The sequence below is a fragment of the Rattus rattus genome, chromosome 1 (genome assembly GCF_011064425.1).
Source record: "Rattus rattus isolate New Zealand chromosome 1, Rrattus_CSIRO_v1, whole genome shotgun sequence".
In the NCBI taxonomy this organism is placed as follows: domain Eukaryota; kingdom Metazoa; phylum Chordata; class Mammalia; order Rodentia; family Muridae; genus Rattus; species Rattus rattus.
In genome coordinates this window covers 232667606-232694501 of record NC_046154.1, presented here as the reverse complement: position 1 = coordinate 232694501, position 26896 = coordinate 232667606, and the positions used below count along the sequence as shown (strand labels likewise).

The 26896-nt window shown below is 42.1% G+C and overlaps 2 protein-coding genes and 1 non-coding gene across 8 annotated transcripts in view; 2 read left to right on the top strand and 1 right to left on the bottom strand.

Moving 5' to 3' along the window:
* Ntaq1 (N-terminal glutamine amidase 1) overlaps positions 1–4877 on the bottom strand; it is a 51615-nt gene extending 46738 nt beyond the window's left edge. For 4 of the 5 annotated variants that reach the window (XM_032915728.1, XM_032915751.1, XM_032915744.1 and 1 more), the window contains exon 1: positions 4648–4868. In XM_032915728.1, coding sequence (XP_032771619.1) covers positions 4648–4736 — 89 coding nt within the window. In that variant the 5' untranslated portion in view covers positions 4737–4868. Of the gene's footprint in view, positions 1–4647 lie in introns of all 5 variants that reach the window. The other variant, XM_032915720.1, reaches the window with a different exon arrangement.
* LOC116890427 lies at positions 2694–2758 on the top strand. The gene has a single exon (XR_004386625.1). It is a non-coding gene; the product is annotated as a U7 small nuclear RNA (small nuclear RNA).
* Positions 4878–12120: 7243 nt separating the features above from the next.
* Positions 12121–26896, top strand: part of Atad2 (ATPase family AAA domain containing 2) — a 42138-nt gene continuing 27362 nt past the window's right edge. Inside the window, exons 1-8 of one of the 2 annotated variants that reach the window (XM_032915712.1) lie at positions 12121–12635; positions 15947–16095; positions 18129–18178; positions 19702–19870; positions 20247–20349; positions 20569–20656; positions 21749–21901; positions 22889–23006. In XM_032915712.1, the coding sequence (XP_032771603.1) occupies positions 12462–12635; positions 15947–16095; positions 18129–18178; positions 19702–19870; positions 20247–20349; positions 20569–20656; positions 21749–21901; positions 22889–23006 (1004 nt within the window). In that variant the 5' untranslated portion in view covers positions 12121–12461. Of the gene's footprint in view, positions 12636–12763; positions 13180–15946; positions 16096–18128; positions 18179–19701; positions 19871–20246; positions 20350–20568; positions 20657–21748; positions 21902–22888; positions 23007–26896 lie in introns of those variants that run through there. The other variant, XM_032915705.1, reaches the window with a different exon arrangement.

Below are 26896 nucleotides of genomic sequence, written 5' to 3'. Positions count from 1 at the left end.
AGAAGCAGACTCTGTGGTCTCTAAGTCTATCCCACAGAATATGATCAGCAAGCCTGGCACGGTGGCATGGGTTTTTAATCCCAGCACTCGAGGCAGGTATGCTTCTGTGAGCTGGAGGCCAGCCTGGTTTACATAGTGAGTTCTTGGACAGACAGTAAGATCCTGTTTTATAGGAAAAAAGGAAGGAAGGAAGGAAGGAATGAAGGAAGGAAGGAAGGAAGGAAGGAAGGAAGGAGGAAGGAAGGGAGGGAGAGGGAGGGAAAGAAAAGAGGGGGGAGATATGGTCTGGAGAGATGACTAGGCAGTAAAAAGCACTTGTTGCTCTTCCCAGCACTAAATCCAGACTCTGGGATCTTCTTCTAGCCTCATGGGTACCAGTGACTCATGTAGTATATGGACATATATGCAGTATGAAACCAGCAGAGTGTTATTTCCCCCGTTGCTATGGCAACATCTTTTAGGGTTTTTTTGTTTGTTTGTTTTCTGGTTGAGACAGGGTTTCTCTGTGCAGCCTTGGCTCTCCTGGAACTAGCTCTGTATACCAAGCTGGTCTTGAATTCATAGATCCCCTCTGCCTGCCTCTGCCTCTGAGTGCTTGGATCCAAGGCATGTGGTACCACTACCCAGCCAGCAACATCATTAGGAAGGGTCTAACTCCGTGGGGGAAGGCCTGAAGCAGCTAGGCACACTGTACTGGCAGTCAGGGAAGCTGAGAGATAAGCTCAGCTCTGTTTCTCCTTTTTATTCAGGCAGGGACATCAGTCCACAAAACGTTGCCCACTTTTTGGGTGGCCCTTCCATCTCCATTAAAGCAATCTAAAATCTCCCTCACAGACAAGCCTACGCGTTTATCTCCCAGGTGATTCTGGATCCTGTCAAATCGTGTCAAATCAACAATATCAACCTTCACAGAGAAGTAGGCAAACAGGCCTATTAGGAAGCAACTGGAACAGTCGCCATGACGGCAGAGGAGAGCTCGGCTGCAGCTCAGGAAGCCAAAAAGAGATCACTTATTTGCGGGGAGCACATCTGGAGTTTACTTTGTCTGACTTCTTGCTTGTGGTTAATCATGAATACAGCGGCTGCTGGCATGGCATTGACCAGCAGTCCTCCCATATCTATCTCTTGCATCTTTTTTTCTGCCTTTCCTAAAATCATCCTCGCTCCCCTAGTGGCGGTTCCAGCTTTGACTGACAAAAGGGTTGGCTCCAGCACCTAGGGAAGAGATGCCCCTCCTCCACCCAACTGCTCCATTCCTTTTCACCATAGCCTTTACTACTCCTAGAAACTCTCACCACCATGTGTGTCCTTAGAGCTTCTGTACAGTCTGCGTTCCCTGCCTGAAATGACCTTCTAAACAAAGCGCCTATGCGTTTCCCTCAGACTTCTGTTCAGCATTACCTCATCAACCATGTTTTCCCTCAGTATCCTAATATAAAGCAGTACCAGCCACCATCTTCCCTCTCATCCTCTTCTCCTCACAGCCCTGACTACCAGACACGCCTTGCCTTTGTACTGCTTTCCAACACTGAAACATAAGAATTGGGAGATCCTGACCTGCCAGATCTGGCATGGCCTTGGTAGGACAGAATGCCACGAATCCTGCCCCTAGGACAGGGCTAGCAGGTTGGGCATAATTGTTTGTGTAACTGTGTACATTTTCACACGCCCCTGAGGAATGGCCTCCCAGTTAACGTTAATGACTCTGTGACAATCAGAGACAGACAGTCTGAGTCCAGGAGGCGAAGGTGTGGCTAATGTCTCAACAAAAAGGTAAACACTGGGACCTTCGAGACAACCCTTAAGGCTGTGGAAAAAGAGCCCTAAAAACATGAGTTCAAAAATATATAATTTCTCAACTACACAAAAAGTTTAAGTATGCAATATGAATTGTATAAAGGAGTTTCACAGGTCTAAAGGAACAAGGGAGCTATACTACGTGCCAGCTTGTCAGAAAGATACAGGCAGATACAAACGCAGGCAGATTCCTGCGTTCAAGATCAGCCTTGGACAGAGAGAATTTAGGTCCAGCTGTGGTCGGAACGGTAATCTCAGGACAAGGTCCCACCTAGCCAAGTTTACAAAGGCAGGCGGATCTCTGAATTCTTTTTGCAATATTAAAAAAAAAAAAAAAAGGAGGGCTGGACAGATGGCTCAGTGGTTAAGAGCACTGACTGCTCTTCCCGAGGTCCTGAGTTCAAATCCCAGCAACCACATGGTGGTTCACAACCATCTGTAATGGGATCTGATGCCCTCTTCTGGTGTGTCTGAAGACAGCGACAGGGTACTCATATATAATAAATAAATAAAATATTAAAAAAAAAAAAAAAAAGAAACAAAAAGTGCTTGCTGTCTCCTAAGAATTCAGGGGTTGGGGTCACAGGATTCATAGGGATCAAAAGGGAACCTGGAATAAATAATGGAATTGATATGCAAATTAAAAACTGGGCTTTTGGTTTTCATGAAATAAGCAGTAGCAGTTCTTAGAGAGCTGAGCTGTCTGGGGATCGAAAACAGCTCTTCAAGATTGTTTTCTAACAGGATTTAGAAGGTGGGAAAATCCAAGAAGGGTGAACCCAACTCTTTCAGAATTTTTCATAGCTCTTTTAGAATTTTTTCTCATAGGATTTATTTAGTTGACACAGCTTGTTTAGGAATGTTTCCCAGCAGCTATCCAGAGAAGGTTGTCTGAAGAGCAAACACAGCTCTTTTAGAATTTTTCCCCCGCTGGCTTTCTGATCTTGATCAGAAAACCCAAGAATTACTTCTCAATTTTTTCTAACAGGATTTCTGACTTTGGTCAGAAAATCCATGAGCTATTCAAAGAGCTTTTAGAATTTTTATTAACAGAGAGAGCTGTCTTGAGCAGAAAGCTAGCTGTCTCAACTGGAAGGTTTTCAGAATAGCAAGAAAAAGCTGTCTAGAGCAGAGCACACAGAGTGGTCTGAAAGCTGTCTGGAGCAGAACACACACACACACAAAGAGAGAGAGAGAGAGAGAGAGAGAGAGAGAGAGAGAGAGAGAGAGAGAGAGAGAGAGAGAACACGAAAGCCCAATCTAGAGAGCCATCTCAGCAGAGGACAGCAGCTTGGACCCACAATTTGACTTTGAGTAATTTGTTGGGTTTTTTTTTTTTAAGATGTATGTATTTATTTTATTTATATGAGTACACTGTAGCTATCTTCAGCCACACCAGAAGAGGGCATCCGATCACATTACAGAAGGTTGTGAGCTACCATGTGGTTGCTAGGAATTGAACTCAGGACCTCTGGAAGAGAACAGTCAGTGCTCTTAACCACTGAGTTATCTCTCCAACCCCCAAGTAGTTTGTTTTCACTGATCCCAAACACCCCTTTTAGAAACCGGGACCTAGCTCCTTGGCACTGCCAGGAAATTTATCCACGTTGTTTACTGCTAAAACCTCAGTGCACAGAATCAACCAACATACATTTCACATCCCAACAAAATATTTACTGAATAAATGAAAGATACAGAGATGCTCCAGATAAAAACTAGCAATGGAAACCAAGTGGAGCAGATATACAAAGCAACAGCTAAAAAGCAAAGACTTCCAACCACCATGTAGACTCCAGATCTCATTCCATCACTTAGTTGTGTGGTCAGAGGCAAACCACAATCATTCTATGGTTCAGCCTTTGTACTGTCAATAATTACCATAGAACCTGTCTCCAAGACATTGCTCTACCATCCACTCTCAATCTGTAGGTCGTGGGGTTAAATATCCGATATTTACGTTATGATTCATAACTGTAGCAAAATTAGTTGTGAAATAGCAATGAAAGTTTTACAGCTGTGGATCACCACATGAGGCTCTGTATTAAAGGGTTGCAGTGTTGGGCAGTTGAGAACCAGAGCAAGCAACTGGACTTGGGCCAAAGTGGTCATGGCTGAATGAATGTTAAGTTCTTAGTATCCTTGGTAGAGTGAGGAGGAGTATATTTACATGATCCTGAGATTTCTTCTGGGTTGGGGAAGCAGTCCCTACACAAAAGGAAGGTGAGGCCTGGGAGCCAAAAAGCCAAGGTGGACAGGGTTTGAGCTGCAGAGGTAGCCTAAGGGCACTAACCTCACAATCCTGAGGTCTTGTGTAAAACAGCAGCACCCTTCTGTGCCTCAGAGTTCTTCAAAGCTGCGATCACAACAGAGCCTACCTCTTGGGGTTACTGTGAGCTTCAACTGAGTTAATTTACACCGTGCACCCAAAACAACATTTGGCATATGGCAAGGACAGTGCAAATGTAACCATTATCATCACGTCAGTTCGGCGATCAGGATAGCCAGTTGCATGGACTGGGTTTCCGGCTACCACAAACTCTGTGTCTTCATTGTCTTTAAAATTAAAAAGACCTCTATTTCAACCCGAAACAACACAGACCACAACAGTTACCGTAGGGTCTCCAGTCTAACTCCGCTACCTCGTCCCTGTGCACTAAGACGCCTCAACTCCACCCCACAGCCCTCGCTCAGTTATGGAGACCAGAAATGCGTTCCCCAGCCTCCTCATCCCGGCGCCAAACCCGGGCAATGTGGGCCTGCCGCGCTCGGAGCAGGACCGGGAGAGGAACGCATTGGTGGCGGCGCGCGAAGACGCGCAGATTCCCGGGGACCGCGCCCGCGCTCCCTCACCAATAGCAGCTGCTGTAGACACATGCGTCCCGCGTAGGGCAGGCCGGCTGGTACTGCGAGGCCGTGGCGGCGCGGCTGTCCCCCTCCATGACCCGAAACTGTGGCTCACAGAACAACTAAACAACCGGCTAGCCACAATTGTTGCCAATCTCACAAGCGGAGAGGACAGGAGTATAGACTGCCAGGACAGTTTCCGGGTAGAAGAGCCGGGAGCCGGGTGGGCGGGACCCAGTGCAGCGTAGGGCGGAGCCCGGGACGACGAAGACTGCGTGGTTCCGGATGGGCGGGACCGGGAGAATGAGTGGGCGTGGGGCCTAAGGTGGGGGTGGGGCGGGACTGGTGGAGTGGCGGCTGGGAATGCGAATCCTCGGACACCAAGAACTGTGTAGTTCTTGCTAGGTCTTACATGGTGGGTGGAGCCTGGGGCTGAGTAGGATCCACTCAGAGGCTTCTCTCGCCTCCCACCGAACGGTTCTTGAGCTGCGCTGCGTGGACCTAGTCGCCCTCAGGTGGAGGGATTGCTTGTGTTGTAGCAGTGTTAGGTATGAGTTTCCGGATACCCCTATTCTCCAGCTAAGGTTGCCAGCTGTATGAAACCAGAAGAAACCCTAAAGTAAGAGATTCTTGAGCATGACAGCTGAAGCTTAGAAGTCGAGCAGGAACCGAGAAAGAGGGAAAGACTAAAATTGAGCGAGTGCATCCAAATCTGACCATATTGTATTTTAATTTATTTTAATCTGGATGTGTGGTGTGTGTGTGTGTGTGTGTGTGTGTGTGTGTGTGTGTGTGTGTTTTAAAGAAAAAAGTTTTAACTAGGTGTGGTGTCGGATAGTCCTTGCATCCTTGCATGCAGGAGACTGAGGCAGGAGGATTGCTTTGAGTGCAAGGTGAGCCTGGACTACAAAAGAATTTTCTTTAAAAAAATTTATTTAAAGAGTCTGGATAGCATGTTGTGTTAACCATATTTATTTTCAGAAGGAAAGACACCAGATTGCTAAAAGTGTTTATTCAGGGTGAATGAAGGACACAGAGAACTCTCTGTAGACATCCCAGTTTCCTGTGTGTGCTGTAAGTGCTCAGAACGTCCCTGCAAAAACTGAACCTCTTAAGATTGGTTTATAGGCCACCCAGACTCTCAGCCTTCTGGGGCCCAGATCCCATAAAGTGCTGGTGGTATACTGGTGAAGTTTAGCTGCTTTCCAAAACCCATAAATCCTAAGAACTAAACATGTGTTTGTGTCTGTTACCAATTTATTGCTTCAGCTTGAATATTCAATTCAACAGAGGCTCAGGGGTGTGTGGGAGGGTGTCATGAAGCCTCTCTTGGTTGGTAAAATGAGTAAGGTTAAGCTTTCTGAGTAGAAGGATGGAAAGATTTTGCAAGGGAAAGAGAATCCCTGCAGTTTCTAGAGCAGACCAGAGCTAGTTCAGTCCATCATGTGTGATCAGCCTAACCTGCAGTTCGGTCAGCTCTGGACAGACACCAAAGCTTGGGAAAGCATGCTTGCAGTTGTGGGTGGACAGCAATCACACAATGGCCTTCATCCTCTTTCCTCCCCTCATAGCACTCTTGCCCCAGGTGCTGTGGGAATCAACCCTGCTGTTCTCAGACTCCCCCTCATCTGCCCCACACCACACCCAACCCCACCCACCTACCCCCACACACCATGGTCTAGGGGTTACCTGTCTGCCCTGCAACTGCACATCGTCCCACACTTTGGCAACTCCAGCAAACTGATCTGCCTTCTATTAGCCCTTCCCTTCCTCAATGAACAGGAACCAGTTTCAAGTTACTATTTACGTGGGTGTTCCACTCCAGCTGTCTTAGGGTTACCATTGCTTTGAAGAGACACCATGACTAACATTTAGTTGGGGCTGGCTTACAGTGTCAGAGGTTCAGTCCATTATTATCATGACAGGAAGCATGGCAGCATCTAGGCAGGATGCTGGAGTAGCTGAGAGTTCTACATCTTGTTCCGTTATGCCAGGGTAATGTTAGTGATCACACAGGAGCCAATCTGATGTAACTCAAACAAGGTCTTTATTCAATTTAAGCTAGCTCGGGTCTCTCCGATGCACCACTGTCACTCAGGATGGTTTTGGTTGTGGGGGAGCCCCGAATGTCTTATCAGGACAAGACTTTATAGTAAGCAGCAAGCAGGGAGTACGTGTGCAAGCATCTAATTGGAAAGCTACTGTAGCATTTAACATAATTGGCTGGTGCTGGGAGTCATATCATAAACTTAACTTCTGCTCCCCTCTGCACTGGTGGTCGTTAAGCAAGGGATGGGCTTGTAACCTGGGAGTGCAAGTTTGTTGGACGAATAACCTGGAAACACTGGTCTTGTTAAACCTGGAAGGTCTTGTTGGGATTAGCATAGAGATTGGAGCTAGGCTCTCATTTTGTTGGGGGGCAACTTGGAAATTAGGTACTGGCCTCTTGATCGTCCTCAGTTCAAACTTAGGTCAGGTTCTCTAAAATGAAGTCTGAACTTAAAAGATTTGGCATCTCAGTTCCACAGGCAAACACAAGACTGTCTCCCATGTGGCTATGAGGAGTGTCTCAAAGCCCACCCCAACAATGACACACTTACTTCAACAAAGCCACACCTCCTAATAGTGTGACTCCCTGAGCCAAACATATTCAAACCACCACAGTCCACTTCCTGGCCCCCACAGACTTGTCCAAACATGTGAGTCTATGAGGGCCATACCTACCCATAGTGTAAAAAATATGTTTAGTCCAACTTCAAAAGTCCCCATAGTCTATAGCAGTCTCAACGATGTTAAAAGTCCAAAATTCAAATCTTTTCCGAGATGCATTCAATCACTTAACTGTAATCCCTATAAAGTCAAACTCAAACATCAAAGGATATACATTACCATTCCAAAATGACATAGGGAGGAAATATGGACCAAAAAAGACCAAAATCCACTTGGGCAAACTCTAAACTCTGCATCTCCATATCTAATGTCAAAGTGCTCTTCAGATCTCCAACTCCTTTTTCATCTTTGTTGACTGCAACAAACTTTTTTCTCCTGGGCCGGTTCCACTCCCTGTTAGCAACTTTCCTCAGCAGGTATCCCATGGCTCTGGAATCTCGAACATCTTAGGGTCTCCAGGGGAACTTGATCTCTACAGCTTCTTGTTCCAAAGTCTGGGATCCACACATGATCTTCTAGGTTCCTCCAAAGGGCTTGGGTCACTTCTCCACCACTTCTCCTGCCCTGGGTCACTTCTCCAGCTCTGCCCTATGCAGCACTCTAGGCTCTGGTTGACTCCATTCCACTGCCGCTGCTGTTCTTGGTGATCATCCCATGGTACTGGCATCTGCAATCCTTCTGCTGTACCTAGGCTTCACCAATCACCTCTATAAGCTCCCTTCATGGTGCCAAGCCTCAACTTCTTTGCATGACCCCCTCAGTCCTGGATTGTTTAACTGCAACTGAGGCTACACTTTCACCAATGGCCTTCCCTGGCCTCTCACAGTGCCAAGCCTCAGCTGCTCTCCATGACCCGCACCTTCATGCCTTCAAAACCAATATCAGTGGGTGATTCATACACACTGCTAAGTCCAGATGCAGCATGAGGTAACCTTGGCTATCTCTGAAACACAGCTTCTTTTTGATTCTCAGAAGATTTTTACCTCAGTGATGCTGGTCCCTTCTTAATCACGGCTAATCTTGGCTGTCCTGGAACTTGCTCTATAGATTGACCTTAAACTCAGAGATCTGCATGGCTCTGTCTTCTGAATGATGGGATTCAAGGCATGTACCACCATGCCTGGACTGAAGTTTTTCTTCACCTAGAACTTGCTCTGTCCCAGGCTGGCCTTGAACTCAGAGATCTGCTTGCCTTTGTCTCCTGGTATTAAAGGTATGTACCACCAAGCCAGGACCAAATGTTTTCATGGCCACTTTTCCTCAGATCCAGATGAAAAGTCTGTGTCTTCCAGCCTTAAAATCACAAGTGTATGGCTGAAGAGATGGCTTAGCAGTTAAGGGCACTGACTGCTCTTCCAGAGGTCCTAAGTTCAATTCCCAGCAACCACATGGTGGCTCGCAACCATCTGTAATGGGATCTGATGCCCTCTTCTGGGGTGTCTGAAGACAGTTACAGTGTACTCATAGAAATAAAATAAATAATTCTTTTAAACAAAATACACAAGTGTGCCCTCCACTTCTGAATTGTTAAAGCACAAATGAAAACAATAACCAGGTAATAACATCTAACATGACATACCTATTCCATGTTCTATGCAAACACTAACATGACATACCTATTCCATGTTCTACAAAAACACACAAACAATAAGCTTAGCTGGGTGGGGTCTTACCTAGAACCACCGATCTCTTAATTTCATTTAATATCCTCAAACACAGGATTCAGCTCCATTTTACTTCCTGCTGCCCTTTGTATCTTGAACCATATGTTTTGTATTTTCAAATCACTCTTCATGAGAGTAAACCAGAGGATAAAGTCTATGCTAGGCTTTTCTAAGACTTCCTTTGTCAATGCAATTAATCTAATTCTCTTCACTTTAGCCTTAGCCTTAGGCAGATTCTTCAGATAAGGGCAAAGCAGCCACCTTCTTCACCAAACTATCACAACAACAGACTCTAGGCCACATATTACAGTCTCCTCTGAACCCTCTTGAGCCAGGTCCCTACAGTTCAAATCACACTCTGCACCAACGTCTTCCATATTCCTACTAGGATGTCCCATTAAACCCCACTCAAAGCATCCCACTGCTTTCCAAATCCAAAGTCCCCAAATCCACATTCCTGTCCTTGGTGCCCAGGCTACCCTAACAAGGCCACACTCCCTCCAATGAGGACCCCCTACTCCAACAAGGCCACAACTCCTACTAGTGTCATTCCTGGAGCCAAGCATTTCAAACCAGCTTTAGCTGCATACAGAGTGTGTCTCTATTTTGTAGTTACTTTGTATTCAACTGCTGCCTAACCTGTGACTGTCTCCTGATTATTTTGAGGCCTGTGTACAAAGGTGGTGGGGAGACAGGGTTTTTCATATAGCCCACATTATCCTTGAACTTACTGTGTAGTCAAGGATGGCCTTGACATACCCTTCTTGCTCTAGCTCCTGAGTGTTAGAATTAACAGGCACATGACCACACCTAGACTTTGAACATAAATGGCAGATTTTGCCAAGTATGTGCCCTTGAATAGAGCTGCTTGTCTACCACCATACTCCCCATGCCTGTTTTCACATCTGTAAAAATCAGGTTAAAAATAGGTTTACTACAAGGGTCGAGTTTGTCTATATAATGTATTTAGTAGTTGCTGGCACAAAGTCCCAGTTATCTGAAGTACAGTCCTCCCACAGAGACTTCAAGAGTCAGCTGTGCCTTTCCTGGTGATCCCATTTGAAAGGAACGGCTCTTCCTTTGAGAGCCATAGAGAGACTTCTGAATTGCAAAAGATACACATTGATAGATCATTTTAGTAAATGTTCTGGTGGGGGAATGTGAGAGCCTAAATGTTGGCAAAAACCAATTTCTTGGCAGTGTTTAGCTTTTCCAAACGGTAATTTTAATGGGAGCAAGAGGCACTGTTTAGCTTTCCCAAGCAGTAGTTTTAATGGGGGCAGGAGAACAGAGAGGAATTCATCTCACTGACACAACTGTTAGAAACTATGTTTATGTTTTGTCAAGTCTCTTAAAGCAGAAGTTACTTTGTTGGTATCATGTGGCTCAGCACCCTATTCAATAAAGAACTTTATCACTTTGCAATTATGATCTAATTCTCATATCTCTGATCAAAGTCTAAGCATTAGACCTTATAGAATCTTTTTTTTTATTGGGGTACAGATGGCTAGAGATGTAGCTCAGCTGGTAGAATGTTTGCCTGTTGTGTAAGAAAACCTTGATTCAATCCCTGGCACCACATAAAAGGTGTGTGGGTACAGATGTGTAATTCAGCACTCAAGGGGTGGAGAGGAGGGGTATTATAGATGGATATCAGAGCCCAACAAATGCCCACTGGGATTTACAGTTTCTTCTGCCTCAGAACAAAGAATTGAGTCAGGGACATGTGGATAGTGGTAGAAACAGAAACTACCCTACATTATTACTTACACACACACACACACACACACACACACACACACACACACACACACTTCTGTTTTGTTTTAGAGACAGGATTTTTATGTGTAGTCCTGCCTGTCTTGGAACTTAGTCTGTAGCCCAGGCTGGCCTACTACTCACAAGATCCCCCTGCCTCTGCCTCCTGAGTGCTGGGATTAAAGGTGTGAACCGCCACCAACAGCTACAGAAACTATTAAGAACAGAATACCTCTAATCAAAATGGGCTAGAGCTGAAAATATTAGAAGATCAATGGTATCTGTTCCTACCAAATTGGAACATTTATATGTCACTTGTTTAACAAGGCTTTTTTTTTTTTTCCCCAAATGGCTTCTGTATCAATTAAGGATGACAGAGATTTACCTATTACCTAGACAGCCACCCTGAGCTACTCCATGGTGATCTTGATGTCTTTGTTTGGGACAGAGGTTGACAAGTCTTTTACCACCAGCTGCCATACAGGGCCCCATCAACCTTCTGTCAGACCCAGAAGGTCTGAGAGATTTTTCTGTGGAGGAGGAATTTTGGGGAAGTGAATTACTTTTGCAAGGCAGAGTAGAGCAGTCAACCAGTGTCCACAGTTTAGACTGGGCCCTGGCAGCAGGTGAGGAATGAGGCAGTTCTTTGCCAGGTGGTCAGTTACCACACTTGAAGGAGGTCAAGTCAGTTGCTGCTCATCTTTAGAGATAGCCTCAGCTGAGGCTACCAGAAGCTGGTATTGTCTAACAGGGGAAGTGTTTTTATTAAACCCCTTAAATGCCAGTCTGCAGATCTCTTTGAGGGGTTTGAGAACCATCATCTAATCTATTAATTTAAAGAAAGCTCGTTTTTTAATTACTTTCTTTACATTTAACCTTGACAACATATGCAGAAGGCCAAAGCACGTCCAGGTAAATAAATTACATTTGTAATTAGCATGACAATGAACAGTTCTGAGCAGAGAAAAAGAATTTGATCATTTATAAGGTGACTGACCATTAACTTGCATGTCATAATTATCCTTAAAACTTTACAAGTTGGTAGCTTTTATAAGATTAGGATTTTACAGTTTTATCTCTCGTAAGCTTATATGACTCAGTCTATCCCAATAGCTGTTGCCAGTTCTTTTCGCTGTCTTTAAGAACCGTTATATTTTCTTTCTTTCGTGTGGTTAACTTATTTTTGTTAACTCATCAATAAAAACATCTTCTGTCTTAGAGTCAAACCTATCGAAGGCAAAGTGCTTGGTTTAACGACCTTTTTTTTTCCTGGCGTCTGAAGCCTAGATGGCGGGAAGCCTCCGGCAGGTAGCCAAAGAGGCCTTCCGCGTCCACGCGCCAAAATTCCAAACAAGACGCAGCACCGCTCTCTCCGTCTCCTTCCACTGAGGGCGGAGAGCCGGAACTACAGAAGGAAGAACGACGTCGCTAATTCCTGTTAGGTGTTCGACACAGTTTGCTGGGTTCCAGTTCGCTTCGGCATAGGTTCCCGCGTTCTTCGGATTGGAGGACTGTTTTGTGTTCGTCGGTCTGAGAGGGTAAGGAGGCGTGGCCGGCGGCGGAGGGGGCGTGACCGGCGGCGGAGGGATTCGGCGCGCTTACGCTAAGGCCGCTGGGCGCGCAGTTTGTGGCGCCAGAATTCAGAGCGCGCGAGCGCCTGAGAAGCATCCTCCGGAGCTCGGTATTTCTCTCCCCCGCCTCGGGTTCCGGCTTTTGAAGCGGGACACGATGGTGGTCCTCCGCAGCAGCCTGGAGCTGCACAGTCACTCCACCATCTCTTCGGCCACCGACTCTCTGGACCTGTCCAGTGAGTTCCTCAGCCTGGAACACAGCGGCCGGAGGCGGCCCAGCTTGGCCCGAGCCGCGGGGAAATCTACTGTGCCCAAAGCGGAGGCGGCGGGCGTGAGTACCGGCCTGGGACGGGGAACCTTGGGCCCTGGGTGGAGACGCGCTGAGGGGACCCGCGCCCCCCACTGGGTTGATGGGCCGTCGCGGGCCAGCGAGGTGGAAGGTTCTGGAGAGACAGACCTAGGTGGAAGCGGGCTGAGCAGTTGGTCGCCACCTCTTTCTACGCAAGAGGAAACCAAGAGCCGAAGTGCTGCGTAGGGCTGAGCCGAGGTGCTTTGGGCCGTCCTTGTGCTCCCCAGCCTCCCTTTCCCGGTTCCTTTCCGGGTTCGAGTCAGGGGAGTACGACCCCCTGACTACTTGAGCGCATGCACACGAACATTTTACGGGTTGTGGGCACAGTAACTCAAGAGTTCACTGACCTCCATTTGCGGCCCGGGGAGGTTCCATAATGAGTCCTCAGCGAAGTAAAATATCAGGTTGCATAATGCCGGGGGACGAACAGCAACGCTTCGTGTGTGCACTTCAAGTCTCTTGACAAGCTTTAGAGGACGGTAGGGGTGGTATCAGTGTGACAGATGAGGACATGGACTCCAGAAAGGTAAACAGAAAGTGGCAGACAGTTCTGAAATTGGAACTTAGCTTTTTGTGCCTCCCACATCTTTCCTTTTCTGGCACTTCTTGCTGCGTTCACAGTATCTAGTGGGAGGTTTGCAAATGTTTTTTTCTTGCCCATCTAAGGGATCAGTGCGGAGGGATTAAGATATTGCCCCACTTCGGCAGTGGGGAAGGGGGCAGCGTTCACCCAAAAGGTTGAGGTTGAAGCAACACTAAAGTTTCCGAAAACAGTAATGATGGTCTTGTTGCAGTGAGGGAGTAGGTTAGCCAACTGATCAAGATAGCTTGGAAGTCAGTGATCAGAGCACTGTGCTAGGAGTGACGCAGCAGTGTCCACTTAGTTCAGACAATGCTAGTCTTGTATTAGGGAACTATATAAAGTAAATATCTTGTAGACAGACTTATTTGCTTCTGTGAGGACTGGGATATGAAACTATAGTCCCCCCTTTTTTTTTTTTTAGCGCTGAAATTGTTGCTTAAATTGAAAATCTTGGCCTTTTAGGATTTGCTTCTCAGGTGCCTGAATTGGCAGAGATTTTACTCAAAATTACAAACCTTTCTTCTTTACATGAACTTTTATTCTGCCCTCTGTTCAGCAATTACATCCTTCTAAGACATCTGTATATCTCCTAATTTTTCTATTTATATTTCTCCCTTACTCAGAATGTAACTATAGGGTATATATATATATATTTTATTTTCTATTAGCACCGTGTTCTAGAACAGAACATGGCACATACTAGGAGTATCTGTTTTTAGTTGTCATTATTCACAGAGATAAGCAAGGCTTGATACACAGACCATGCCATACATACATACTACACTGAGGTTGAGCCCTTGAAGTACTCACAGCAGCCTGTTGTGGACTGAAGAGGATAGTCTTCAGGACAGAGTTCGAAGTACACGTTTTGCCTGTTTTGGTTTTTTTGAGATAAGGTTTCTCTGTGTAGTCCTGACTATCCTAAAACTCTGATGTGTATAGACCAGGCTGGCCTCCAATTCAGAGCTGCCTCCAGAAGTGCTGGGATTAAAGGCATTCACTACTACCTGGCCACAATCTATATTTTTGAAATGAAGTCCTCCCTTCTATAAATCAAGGTACTTTTGTAGATCTTCTAATTAGAGGTTAATTAGGGAGTGTCATCGGATTTCCCTCAAGGACTATAGATTCATATTACAAAACACCATCTATACCAAGAATAAAATAGCTTTGTATTTGAAAAGTTTTATAAACTGGGGACTTATATTCAGTCCCATGTCTTCTTGTAAATGAAATGTATGTTTTAAAGACTTAACTCTCTGCTTACCCTAGTCTTTGAATATTTCTTAATTACCAGTCACATATTTATCAACAGCTGATAGAGATGGTACTTAGGTTGGTTAAATTTATTCATTTTAAATTAATGTGATTTTTCTTGGTTTAATATTGGAGATTGACCTTAAATTCTGAAGGTATGGAGTGACCCATAACTACAGTGTACCTTGTCTTAGCTTTGAAGGCAGTTCTGTAACTGTGGCTTTCAGCAGGTTCTCGTGGTAGTGGTTCAGCAGATTTTATGTGGTAGTGGGCACTCAGTTACCAATGTATAGTGTTTGTTTGGTGAGTTGTCACCCTCCTTACATTTTTCTGGACAAACGTGCGTATGATATGGAACATTCCTTATTGAGCTTGTTTATCATTGTACATCTGGAGTCCATGTCCCCTTCCTGGAAGATCTGGATATCTCAGAGTGCCTGAAGGGCACACTTCTTGAAGCCCACTCTATGGATGTACTTAGGAAGTTGATGGTATATTCTTGGGTCACTACCTCATTGATGGCAGAACTTGAACATGTAGTCCTGCTTCCGTTTCCCATGTTGCTGGAATTATAGGCCTGTGCTAAAGCAGGGAGACCTCAATATGGAATGGTGAGTGGGGCTTGTGGGGTTGAGAAACACATCTTCATGCATTATGAACCAGGAAGGGAAACCCTGAAGAGCTATAGTAGGAATTTGATGAGATGGGTTAGGCTAGCTTCAGCAAATCCAGAGTTTGGATGACTATTAAAATTTTGTTGTTGAAATATTAGTTGTTTGGGGCTGGAGAGATGGGTCAGTGGTTAATAGTACTTACTGCTCTTTGAGAGGACCTGGGTTCAGTCAGAGCACCCATATAGTTGATTGCAACTCTCTGTAGCTCCAGTTCCAGGGGATCCAACTCCCTTTTCTGATCTCCACAGGTACCAGGCACAGGCAGGCAAGATACTGATACAGAAAATTAATAAATCTTAAAAAGAAAGAAAAGAACATACAAATTTTTATTTTTCATTACTGTGTATGCCTATACGTGTGTGTTTGTACACACGAGGATGTCAGGACAGCTTGCAAGAATCTATTCTCTCCTTCTACCCTGAGTCTTGGAATTTTAATTCAGGTCTTAAAGCTTAGAGGCGGGTTCCTTTACCTCTGAAATATGGAGCTGACCTTTTTTACTTTCTGGTATGAGTGTTTCAGCTCAGTCTCGTACTTTGTATGTAACTGATATGTGGAACCTTGAACTTATGATCTGACTACTCTGCTATGTCTGGGGGTATTTGCAGTTTCATAGCCCGTTCTAATGCTTGTAATAAAATAATTATTTTGATATATTGTTTCTTGGGGAGATATAAAAATCCTGTAATAAAAGCAACTAACTATTAACATAATAGAGGAAACTCTTAGCCTTAAAGTTGATCTAAACTTAATAACAGCTTTCTTAATTTTTCTTAAAGGATGGATCCTCAGTTAAGGGAGTTGAAATCTGCCACAATACACGTTCTTTAAGGTCTTTGAGAAAGCAAGTACAAACTTCTTCGGATTCTAGTTCTGATAAGAATGTGGAAAGAACAGAGAAATACTGCGATGGCAGACATTTCACAAGGTAACACAGATATTCCACCACTAATTCAAATGGCTTTAAAGTAGTATTAAAACCAAAAAAAGGGCTTGCTTTTATTTTCTATATGTTTTTATTATTTTACATGACTCATACATGCATGTATATGTTTGCATGTATGTAGGCAAGTATGCGTATATGGGTGGGTGCATGTGTAGGTCAGAGACTAATGTGGAGTCTCCTTGATCTTTGTAGGAGCTCTTGATTGTGGACTTTCCCTTCCTCTTTCCTTTTTCCACTGTAACCAGCACTTATTTTTTTTTTCATTCTTTTTTACCCCATTTTTTATCTTACTTGTGTCTGAAAGACCAGATAATCAATACTGTACAGAAAATATAGAAAACTTGAGAAGCCATTCCACAATGGATCTAAATATTTCTGTGATCATGATGCTCTAGACTTGGGTCCAGAGATCACATAAGTCACCTTCAGGGAGTACATAAAACTTGTGAAGTAATATTTAAACTTGTATATGCAGTTTTCTAGGTAGAAAAGACTAAAGCTCTACTTAGATTCACAGGGTTAAAGTCTAGCTACCTAATTTGACAAATTTCTTTGGCATACAACAATATGGCAACTTTCATGCTTATAGCGTCAGATAGTTTTACAGGCACAGAATGAGAAGACTAAATAAAATATTAGCTATTTTTTCTAGCACCTTCACAAAAAATTTAATAATTTCTGTAAAATTAAGAGTCCATCTGGTCCAGTACAACAACAAATTGCTACTTTAATTACTTAAAGTGTTTCACTTGTTTTTTTGTTTGTTTTGTTTTATCTTGTTTGTTTAACAAAGTTTCCCTAGAAAGCCCTGGCTGTCTTAGAACTTGATATGTAGGCCAGGTTAACCTTGAACTCAGAGATTTGTGTGTCTTTGCTTTCTGGTGTGTGTGCGTGAGCACCTCATGGTAATCTTTTTTTTTTTTTTTTTTTTTTTTTTCCGAGCTGGGGACCGAACTCAGGGCCTTGAGCATGCTAGGCAAGCGCTCTACCACTGAGCTAAATCCCCAACCCCTCATGGTAATCTTGACTCAGTTTCTCAAGTGTTGGCATTATTTTCAAGCTGTTCATAGAGAATATTTAACATATCTCTAAGGTCCATTAATTCTCTTTAGAATTCCAAATTCCTCAAGGTTATGAGATTACCATATCCTTGTGTGAAACTTGTTCTCATGCAATGCTTTTTTTTAACCATACTTAAATACTTAGTCTAAGGACTTCACTTACTATGTCAAGTGAGATACTTTGACTTGAGTTTTCTGTTTGGCTAAGAGTTAATAGCCAATGTGGTAAGTCTCACCTATGATCCCATCACTTAGAAGACTTGAGTCAGGTTGGAGCTAGAGATTGCCCAGCAGCTAAGAATACTTTGGCTCTTCTGGTGGACCCAGATTCAATTCCTAGCACCTATGTCTGTTGTCTCATAGTAACTTCAGCTCCAGAGGATACAACACCTGCACTCCACATACATAGACACATATAATTAAAAATAACTAAAACTTAAGGATAAGACAGAAGTATTGCTATTAGTTCAAGTCTAGCCGGAGCTACAAGACGAGGTTGTCTTAGGGTTTCCATTGCTGTGAAGAGACACTATGACCATGGCACCTCTTATAAAAGAAAACATTTAATTGAGGCTGGCTTACAGTTCCATCATCATCATGATAGGAAGCATGGCAGCATGTAGGTAGGTTCTGGAGAAGAAGTTGAGAGTTATACATCTTAATTGGCAATGGACTGTGTCACACTGGAGCATATGTAACCTCAAAGCCTGCCCTCACAGTGACTTACTTCCTCAAACAGTGCCACACCTCCTAATAGTGCTACTCTGTATGGGCCTGATTCTATGGGAGCCAGAAAACAGACTTTTGTTTAGCCATAACATAGCAATGTTTATTCGGTTTTTAAGTATTATACTTTCTTGACTTATTTAACTTTCTACTTTTGTCATATAGAATGTAGGATTTAAACGTCTGTCAATTTTATTTTTAATTCATTTAGCTTATTTTTTATAATAGGCAGTTGGCTCAACAGCAGGCTGATAAAAAAAAGGAAGAATGCCAAGAAGGTAAGTTGTGATAATAGCATTTCAACTTTGTAAAGCTTGTAGCTCATAATATTTATGGGCTTATTGAAGCACATACAAAAACCTGTGTGCTTCGTTAGATTTGACATAGTATGTAAAAGAAGCAATCATATACTAATTTCGGGAAAATAACCTTTACCCCTAAAAGTTTCTTCAAGCTCCTATTATGGTTTGGATAAAAGTGGCCCCTGTAGGCTCATATATTTGAATGCTAAATCCCAAGGGAATGGAACGCTGGTGGAATTAGAAGGGTTAGGGTAAGGAAGTGTGGCTTTCTTTTTTTTTTTTTTTTAAGATTTATTTGTTTATTATATATAAGTACACCGTAGCTGTCTTCAGATACACCAGAAGAGGGCATCGGATCTCTTTACAGATGGTTGTGAGCCACCATGTGGTTGCTGGGAATTGAACTCAGGACCTCTGGAAGAGCAGTCGGTGCTCTTAACCGCTGAGCCATCTCTCCAGCCCCAGGAAGTGTGGCCTTGATGAAGAACGTGTGAAGCTGAGAATGGACTTTGAGGTTTCAAAAGCCCAACCAGGCCTAGTGCATCTCATTCTCTACACCTACAGAACAGGATCTTGTTCTTGGCTACTGTAACTCCCGGCGTGTCACTGTGCTTCCGACCATGATGATAGTGGACTAAATCTCTGAAACTCTAAGCAATGCTTTCTTTCGTAAGAGTTGTCATGGCCATGGTTTCCCTTCACAGTAATAGAACAGTGACTAAGACACTTATATAATCTTTCTTGGCTCTTCTAGTTCCTATCTTGCCTCAGATTCCAAAGTAGCCACCAGTCTGTTCCTTTTTCCTTTCTCCATGTAGGCCTAACTGTCCTGGAACTCCCTCTGTAGACTAAGCAGATCCACCTGCATCTGCTTCCCAAGTGCTGGGATTAGAGGTGTGCGCCGCCACCGCCTGACTGGTTTTCTGTTGCTATGGATTAGTGTTGCTTGAGGTTTATGTAAGCAAAATTACAGGATCTCACTCAGCACTCAATATTTTTTTTTTAAATATAGAATGCTCTGTCTGCATGTGCACCTACATGCCAGAAGAGGACATCAGATCCCTTTATACATGGTTGTGAGCCACCATGTAGTTCCTGGGAATAAATTCAGACCTCTGGAAGAACAGCCAGTGTTCTTAATTGTTGAACCTTCTGACCAGCCCCCAGACTGATCTTTTAAACTCAGATCTGCCTGAGCTTTTCGGGCAGGGATTCCATGCACCACTACACCTGGCTTTATCTCTTCATCTTTTAGTAGACATAAGCTGTTATTGACTGTGAGATATTACAAACTGCTTTAAACTTTTAAGTACAAGTCCTCATATGACATCTTTGAAGTGAGGTAGATTATACCACAGGTATATGTTGTAACTTAAAATTTTTCTAGAAGAACAAGTTTAAGATGCTATAATTTTGCTGTGTGAAAGTTGCTATCCTGTTGTGCATTTTCTAGTTGTTTTGCTAATACTTAAAATTTATTTTTTCGTACATCTGTAAAGACAAAGCTATTCCAGTTATTCGCTCATTGAGGAATAGAAACATTGCTCCGAGTACAGAACATTTGCATGAACAAAGTGGAGATGTTGAAGTTCGAAGAAGTTGTAGGATTAGAACATGTCGTTACAGTACCATGAACCAGTCTGTGCTATTTGATAAGCTTATAACAAAGTAAGTAAAAATGCTTAAACAAACTTGTATCTAAAACAAACTTTATCGGTGAAGGATTGTGAAATTTTACTATTTATCCTTTCTCCCCCTCCCCCGATACACATAAAACTATGTAATTGGCTGTCCTTGAACTCAGACCTCCCTGCCTTTGCCTCCCAGATGCTAGGATGTATGCCGCCCTCCTGACCCCTCCCCTCTCTTTCCCTAGAACCCCATCCTGAACATTATAATTTATTTGATTTGTGTGAAACATACAGGAGAATGGCTGTTAGTAACCTTTATTCTATATACGTGTCTAAATTCTTTGAAAGGCGTATTGAATATTTTACCCAAATAAGTTAATGCCTCCTTGCTGAAATTCTTAATATTTTTGAAGCACTGCTGAAGCTGTACTTCAAAAGATGGATGACATGAAGAAGATGCGTAGACAGCGAATGAAGAACCTTGAAGATTTGGGCGTGTTCAATGAAACAGAAGAGGTAACTAGATTTTTTCCTTAGGTGCTGATTTGACATCCCATTTAGTGAATGATCCACTTATGAGTAATAATTATTTTGTTCAGCATTTGTTGACTTGTCACAAATTACTACTACTAGAATTATAAGTTTATAGTATGTCTACACTTTAAGAATAATTAGGTTTTAATTTTTGTGTGAACATATACTAAATATTATTGGATTTTATTTAAACATTTGTAGAGTAATCTTACAATGTACACAAGAGGAAAACGAAAGGCTATTCAGCAGGCTGATGAAGAAACAACAGATAACCAAGACGGCAGTGTGGGTTAGTTTTGTTTTTATTTCATGTTTTCTGACTTCAAAGTTAAGTCTTTTTTTTTTTTTTTTTAAAGATTTACTTTATGTATATGAGTACACTGTAGCTGTCTTCAGACACACCAGAAGAGGGCATCAGATCCCGATACAGATGGTTGTGAGCCATCATGTGGGTGTTGGGAATTGAACCCCCGGGTCCTCCGGAAGAGCACACAGTGCTCTTAACCACTGAGCCATCTCTCTAGCTCCCAAAGTTTTAAGCATTTTTAACTTAGTAGGCAATAGCTTTCTTATTTAGATTCTGTGACACTTATTATAGTTTGTAGTGGTTAAAATTTAAAAGAAATATAGACAATACAAAAGGACAGTATGTTAGAGAAAGTAATTGAAATCAACAAATTTAAGTAGTAATTGGTTTGCTTGTATAATAAAACTACAGATAGTTTATCATACATCTCTATTTTAGTTAAAGTGATAAAAGTTAATTATGCTGCTAAATTTGAGACTTACTATCAAAATCTACTTTTTCTTGAGTAAAAACAGTTTCATAAAATATGTTGGTGAAGGCTATCTTACCATTATCATGAATGTATTTGTTCAATTTACATAATTCCCATCACCAGAGAACCAGAACTGTAGTTGATTGGCCATGTGGGTGCTGGGAACTGAACTCAGGACCTCTGGAAGAGCAGCCAGAGCTCTCAACCACTGAGCCATTTCTCCAGTCCCTTCACAACCCCTCATCCCCCCAGCTCTGCATCTAAGTTTTAATTCTACAATTTTTACTTCTGATTTTGAAAAATTATTAAATGCGGCAAATTCTTTATATGAATAATGGAAAGGCAGGTAAGATTTTTTAAAGACCCTTTCTCCTAACTCCCTATGTTAAAAATTGTTAACACTTTGGTGAGCGTATTGGATGTTTTTTCTTTGTAAAATTTTCATTTAATTTTGTGGGTGGTGGTAAGAGCGTATGTGGAAGTCAGAGGACAGTTGCAGTTTTCTGACTTTGTGGGTCCTGGGAATAGAACTCATGTCGTTAGTTTGGTGGCAGTTACCCTTACCTGCTGCCATCTCTCTGGCCTCCTGTTCTTAATTGTAGAGTCATCTGAAGAGGGTGAAGAGCGAGAGGATGATGATGGTGAAGATGAAGAAGATGATGAAGATGAAGAAGAAGATGGAGAAGAAGATAATCAGAAAAGATACTATCTTAGGCAGAGAAAAGCAACTGTTTACTACCAAGCTCCACTGGAAAGTAAGTACTGCAAGTGATCTTGCAGGAGACAGATTTCTATTCCCTTAATTTTACTGTCTTTTTTTTTCCTTTTTAAAACTTTTTTTTATTACACTTAAAGTATTCTGTGGAGTATATGTGTGCATGTGCCATTGTGCACATAGGGGTGCAATCAAAAGACAACTTGGGGAATCTGTTGTCTTGTAATGTGTGAGTCTTAGGGATCATACCCTCCTCATGCCTTTACCTACTGGCTCATCTTTCCAGCCCTGTTTTTTGTTTTCTCAAAAAAAAATTTTTTTTAACTTTGCTAAAATGCTCATACTACTTTTATTTGAGACAGGGCCTTTCTATATAGCCCAGGCTGACCTCAAACTTGGTGATCCCACTGCCTTGACCCTCTTAGTCTTGGGATTATAGGTGTGTGTCACCATGTTCTGGTAGTATTTTTGTTTTAATATATTGCAAATTAGATGTAAAAGGATGATTTATTCTGTTGTCATTTCTTGCTATTTTGAGATTTTTGGGTGTTTTTTCCTTTTTTTACCTTATATATAGAAAGATAAGATGTTTTGACTTCCGTTATATCATACTTATTAGCTTTTATGCCTCTATAATCATAAGAATTGTGTGTGGCTAGTGTGTTTTATACTTTCTATACGTACTTTATACTTGTTTGTGAGTCTGTGTGCAGCACTTGCATGCGAGTAACCTACAAAGGCCAAAAAGGGTGTTGGTCTCCCACAGTTGGAATTCAGGTGGTTGGAAGTCACTTTGTGTGGGTGCTAGGAATGGAACCTGGGTCTCCTCTGCTAAACAAGTGCTCGGCAACTGCTCAACTCTCTCCCCAGCCCCATAACATATTCTTAATATCAACCCCACAGAAAAATAAAATGACATTAGTGAAATCTATAGATACTACTAGCATTTTCATGGACAGTAAATATTTAAAGGACAAAATTACTTTTTTATATTTTCTATTACATATGCTCATACTTCTTTTTCTAGAACCTCGTCACCAGAGAAAGCCCAACATGTTTTATAGTGGCCCAGCTTCTCCTGCAAGACCAAGATACCGGTTGTCGTCTTCAGGACCTAGAAGTCCCTATTGTAAACGAATGAACAGGTTAGGTTCTGAAATGGTGATCAGTTTATGATAACATAACTGTTATGACAGGATTCTAGAGTCTTTGGATTGAGTGTATTCGGATAGAGTTCTAGAATCTCATATATGGGAGAGCTCTGGTATGCACTTAGTGCTCTAATTCCCATTACCAGTGACTCCTTTTGCTTTCATTAATAGGAAGTATTAGTAACTACTTGGTAAGATAGTTTATTAGTAGCACATCGAATGTTAGATCTACTTTGACTTAGTGTAATTGTAGCTAGGCTCTATGTTAAGTAATTTACAAAGATTATTTCATTTAAAATTCACATTTAGACTGTATCCTTTTCTTTATATACTTCCACAACCACAGTCTCCCTCCACGTTAAATATTCTAAGTTATACAGTTTCTAGACTGGATCATGACACTAGCCATGTTTTTTTGGATCTATTTTATAGTTTATTTCTTTTATGTTTTAGAAAAAATTGTTTTTGTTTCACCAAAGAATTTCTTTTTCTTATATATTTCAATAGTTGTTTTCTTTCCAATTTAAGTTTACAAGGATAACCTATACTTATTTTCCCATCCCGAGTAGTATAAGGTTTTCTGATAAATTAGAATAACCAAGGTTTAGGAAGTATTACAGTGGCCTATAAATATAAACAAGGACAAGACTGATTAAAAATACCTATCAGGGGCTTGGGGATTTAGCTCAGTGGTAGAGCGCTTGCCTAGCAAGCGCAAGGCCCTGGGTTCGGTCCCCAGCTCCAAAAAAAAGAAAAAAAAAAAATACCTATCAGAAATAATACTGAAAGCACAATTGTCAGGGAGTCTGTAAACTGTCTGATCATGTGTTGGTCATGGAAAGCAAATGTTTTAAGTGTTGAGGAATCTTTGAGGGGAGATGGTGCTTTTTCAAGACACGGTTTTCTGTGTAGCCATGGCTGTCCTGGAACTTACTCTATGTACCAGGCTGGCCTGGAACTCAGGATCTGCCTACCTCTGCCTCCCAAGTGCTGGGGTTAAAGGTGTGTGCTACCACTGCCCAATAAAAACTTAATCTCCTTTAGGAAAAATAAGTATATTCGTATTCTTGCATGTTGTAATTTTGTCAGAATCGCAAGTATACACTCTGGGTTTCTTTCCTCATCATCCCTTTTCACCTAACTGAAGAGTAGGAGATCAGGAGGGCAGATTCCACCTGTCAGCTGCTCAAGATCTGTTATGCTTGAAAAGATGCTGCATTTTCAGTATTTTCATGAGCTCATTAGACTACTGTTAAAAGCCAGACTTGGTGATTCAGTCCTCTAATCCCAGCTGGAAACTGATGCATGAAAACTGACAGTTTAAGGCCTGCCTGGGCCACAGAGCAATTCAATGCTAGCTCCAAAAGACCCTGTCTCCAAAAGAGAAACATATTCTTCAAAGACCACATACCCAGTGACCTGTTTCCTTAGTCTAGGCCCCACTTTGTAATGACAAATTCATTTGTGAACTCATAAATGGGTTAATCCACTGATGAGGTCAGCATTCTCATGGTCTGCTTACCTCCCAACAGTGCCACTACCTGGTGACAAGCCTTTAATAGAGAAGCCTTTGGGGTTGGAGGGTTCTTCTATTTACAAAACATAATGCCTTTTGTTGGTTACAAGGCTTTGTTGTTTATAATTTTTAGTGGTTTGTGAAATAAACTAGAAGCTACCAGTACACTAGTATTTGGCTCTTTGGAATAGATGTAGGATTGAGTTTGAACACTCTTCTGATATTTTGAGCAAGTTATTTAACCCTTGAGACTGACCCTGACTGTAAAATGAGCCTACTAATAATGTATGTTGTCAAGAACTTTGATTAAGATTAAATGAGGAGGTTGGTGGTTGTAGCTCAGTGGTAGATCGTTTGCTAAATATACGCAAGGCCCCGGATTCAGTACTCAGTAGTTGGGGCAGTAGGTGATGGGAAATAAATAATGTTAAATTGTGAAATCTGTCTTAAATCTGTGACTATATATTAACTTTACATATATGGGGATATTTCGAGTGTTGAAGGTGATGCTAAATATGTAGGTTTATATCATAATTTTAGCTGCAGGACAATTACAGAAATGGTCCTGGGTATCAAGATGGTTATTTTCTCATTTATTCTGGCTTTACAAACCATTTCTCAAAACCATAGGGATCATTTGTGTTGAAAATGACAGACTTTCCGAAATGTTTACAAGGGTTATCATGTAACACATAACAAGTAACAGTATCAAGTTACCTGAACCAGTACTGCATAGTCAAAGATGTTCTTATTCCCACTGTCAATCACTATAGTGGTGTATAGAGAGACCATAAATTGCTTTGTGCTCTTTAGGGATGGGTTTTCTTTGCTGAATAGTTGTAATTAGTTCACAGAAGCTTTTTTTTTTTTTTAATGTGTTTGGGTGTTTTGCCTGTATGTATATCTGTTCACCTTTTGTGTGCAATGTCTGTGGAGGCATTGGATCACCTGGGGCTGCTAGATTTAACAAAGATGGTTGTGAGCCACTGTGTGAGTTGTGGTGGGAATGGAACCTGGGTCCTCTGGAAGAGCGGCAAGTTCTAACCTCTAAGGCATCTCTTTACTCCAAATATTGTTTTGTTTCGTTTTGGGGTTCATTTTTGTTGTTGTTGTTGTTGTTGTTGCTGCTGCTGCTGCTGCTGCTGCTGCTGCTGCTGCTGCTGCTGCTGCTGCTGCTGCTGCTGGTTGTTTTTGGGGACAGAGTCTTTGGCCCTCGTGGAACTCATTCTGTAGACCAGGCTATCCTTGAATTTACTTCTCCCTCTGCCTCCCCAGTGCTGGAATTAAAGGGATATTATATTAAAGTAATATTCTTTTCTATTTCCCAGGGTTTCATATAGTATAAGTAAACATTCTACTACTAAGGTATACTCTTAGACCTCATAACATTTTAATAATGTTTAGTACATTTACTTAGTGTGTGATAGTGTATGCTGTGCACATGAAGGTTAGAGGACAGTTTGAGGAAGTCGGTTCTCTCATTTTATGGGTCCCAGGAGGTAGTCAGCCTGGTGATAGGCATTCTTACTGGGCAATCTTGCTGACCCTTAAGTCTTTTTTGATGGCCTTTTTCCTTCATTAATTATCTTTTAAGAAAAATAACCTGGGGGCTGGAGAGACGGCTCAGTGGTTAAGTGCACTGACTGTTCTTCCAGAGGTCCTGAGTTCAATTCCCAGCAACCACATGGTGGCTCGCAACCATCTGTAATGGGATCTGATGCCCTCTTCTGGTGTGTCTGAAGACAGCTACAGTGTACTTATATACCTAAAATAAATAAATCTTTAAAAAAGAAAAAGAACTTAACACTTAAAGACTTTATGATATTGAAAATGCATGCCCAGCCAGTCCTAGTGCTGTGTACCTTTACTTGTAGCACGTGGGAGGCAGAGGCAGGCAGATCTCTGAGTTTAAGGCCAGCCTGGTCCACAAAGTGAGTTTTAGCTAAGCAAGTACTACATAGAGAGACTTAAGATTAAGATTAAGAAGTCGTAGCCTGTGTTGTCTTTTATCTTAATGAGCATTTGATGGTCAGCTCTAATACAATCTCTTGTTTTTCTTCTCTTTCTCTTGGTTGTGTCTTTTACATCAAAGGATTCACCCAACAAAGCTTTATTTCACTGTTTTATTTATTTTTATTTTTTGTTGATTTTGATACTAAATATGGAGGTTTGTACTATATAATTGTAGCTGCAGGATGATTACAGAAAGGGTCCTGGGTATGTAGATAAGTTATTTTCTCATTTATTCTGGCTTTACAAACCATTTCTCAAAACCCTAGGGATCATTTGTGTTGAAATCACAGATTTTTGGGAATGTTTACAAGGGTTACCATTTAACACATAACAAGTAACAGTATCATCTTAAGTT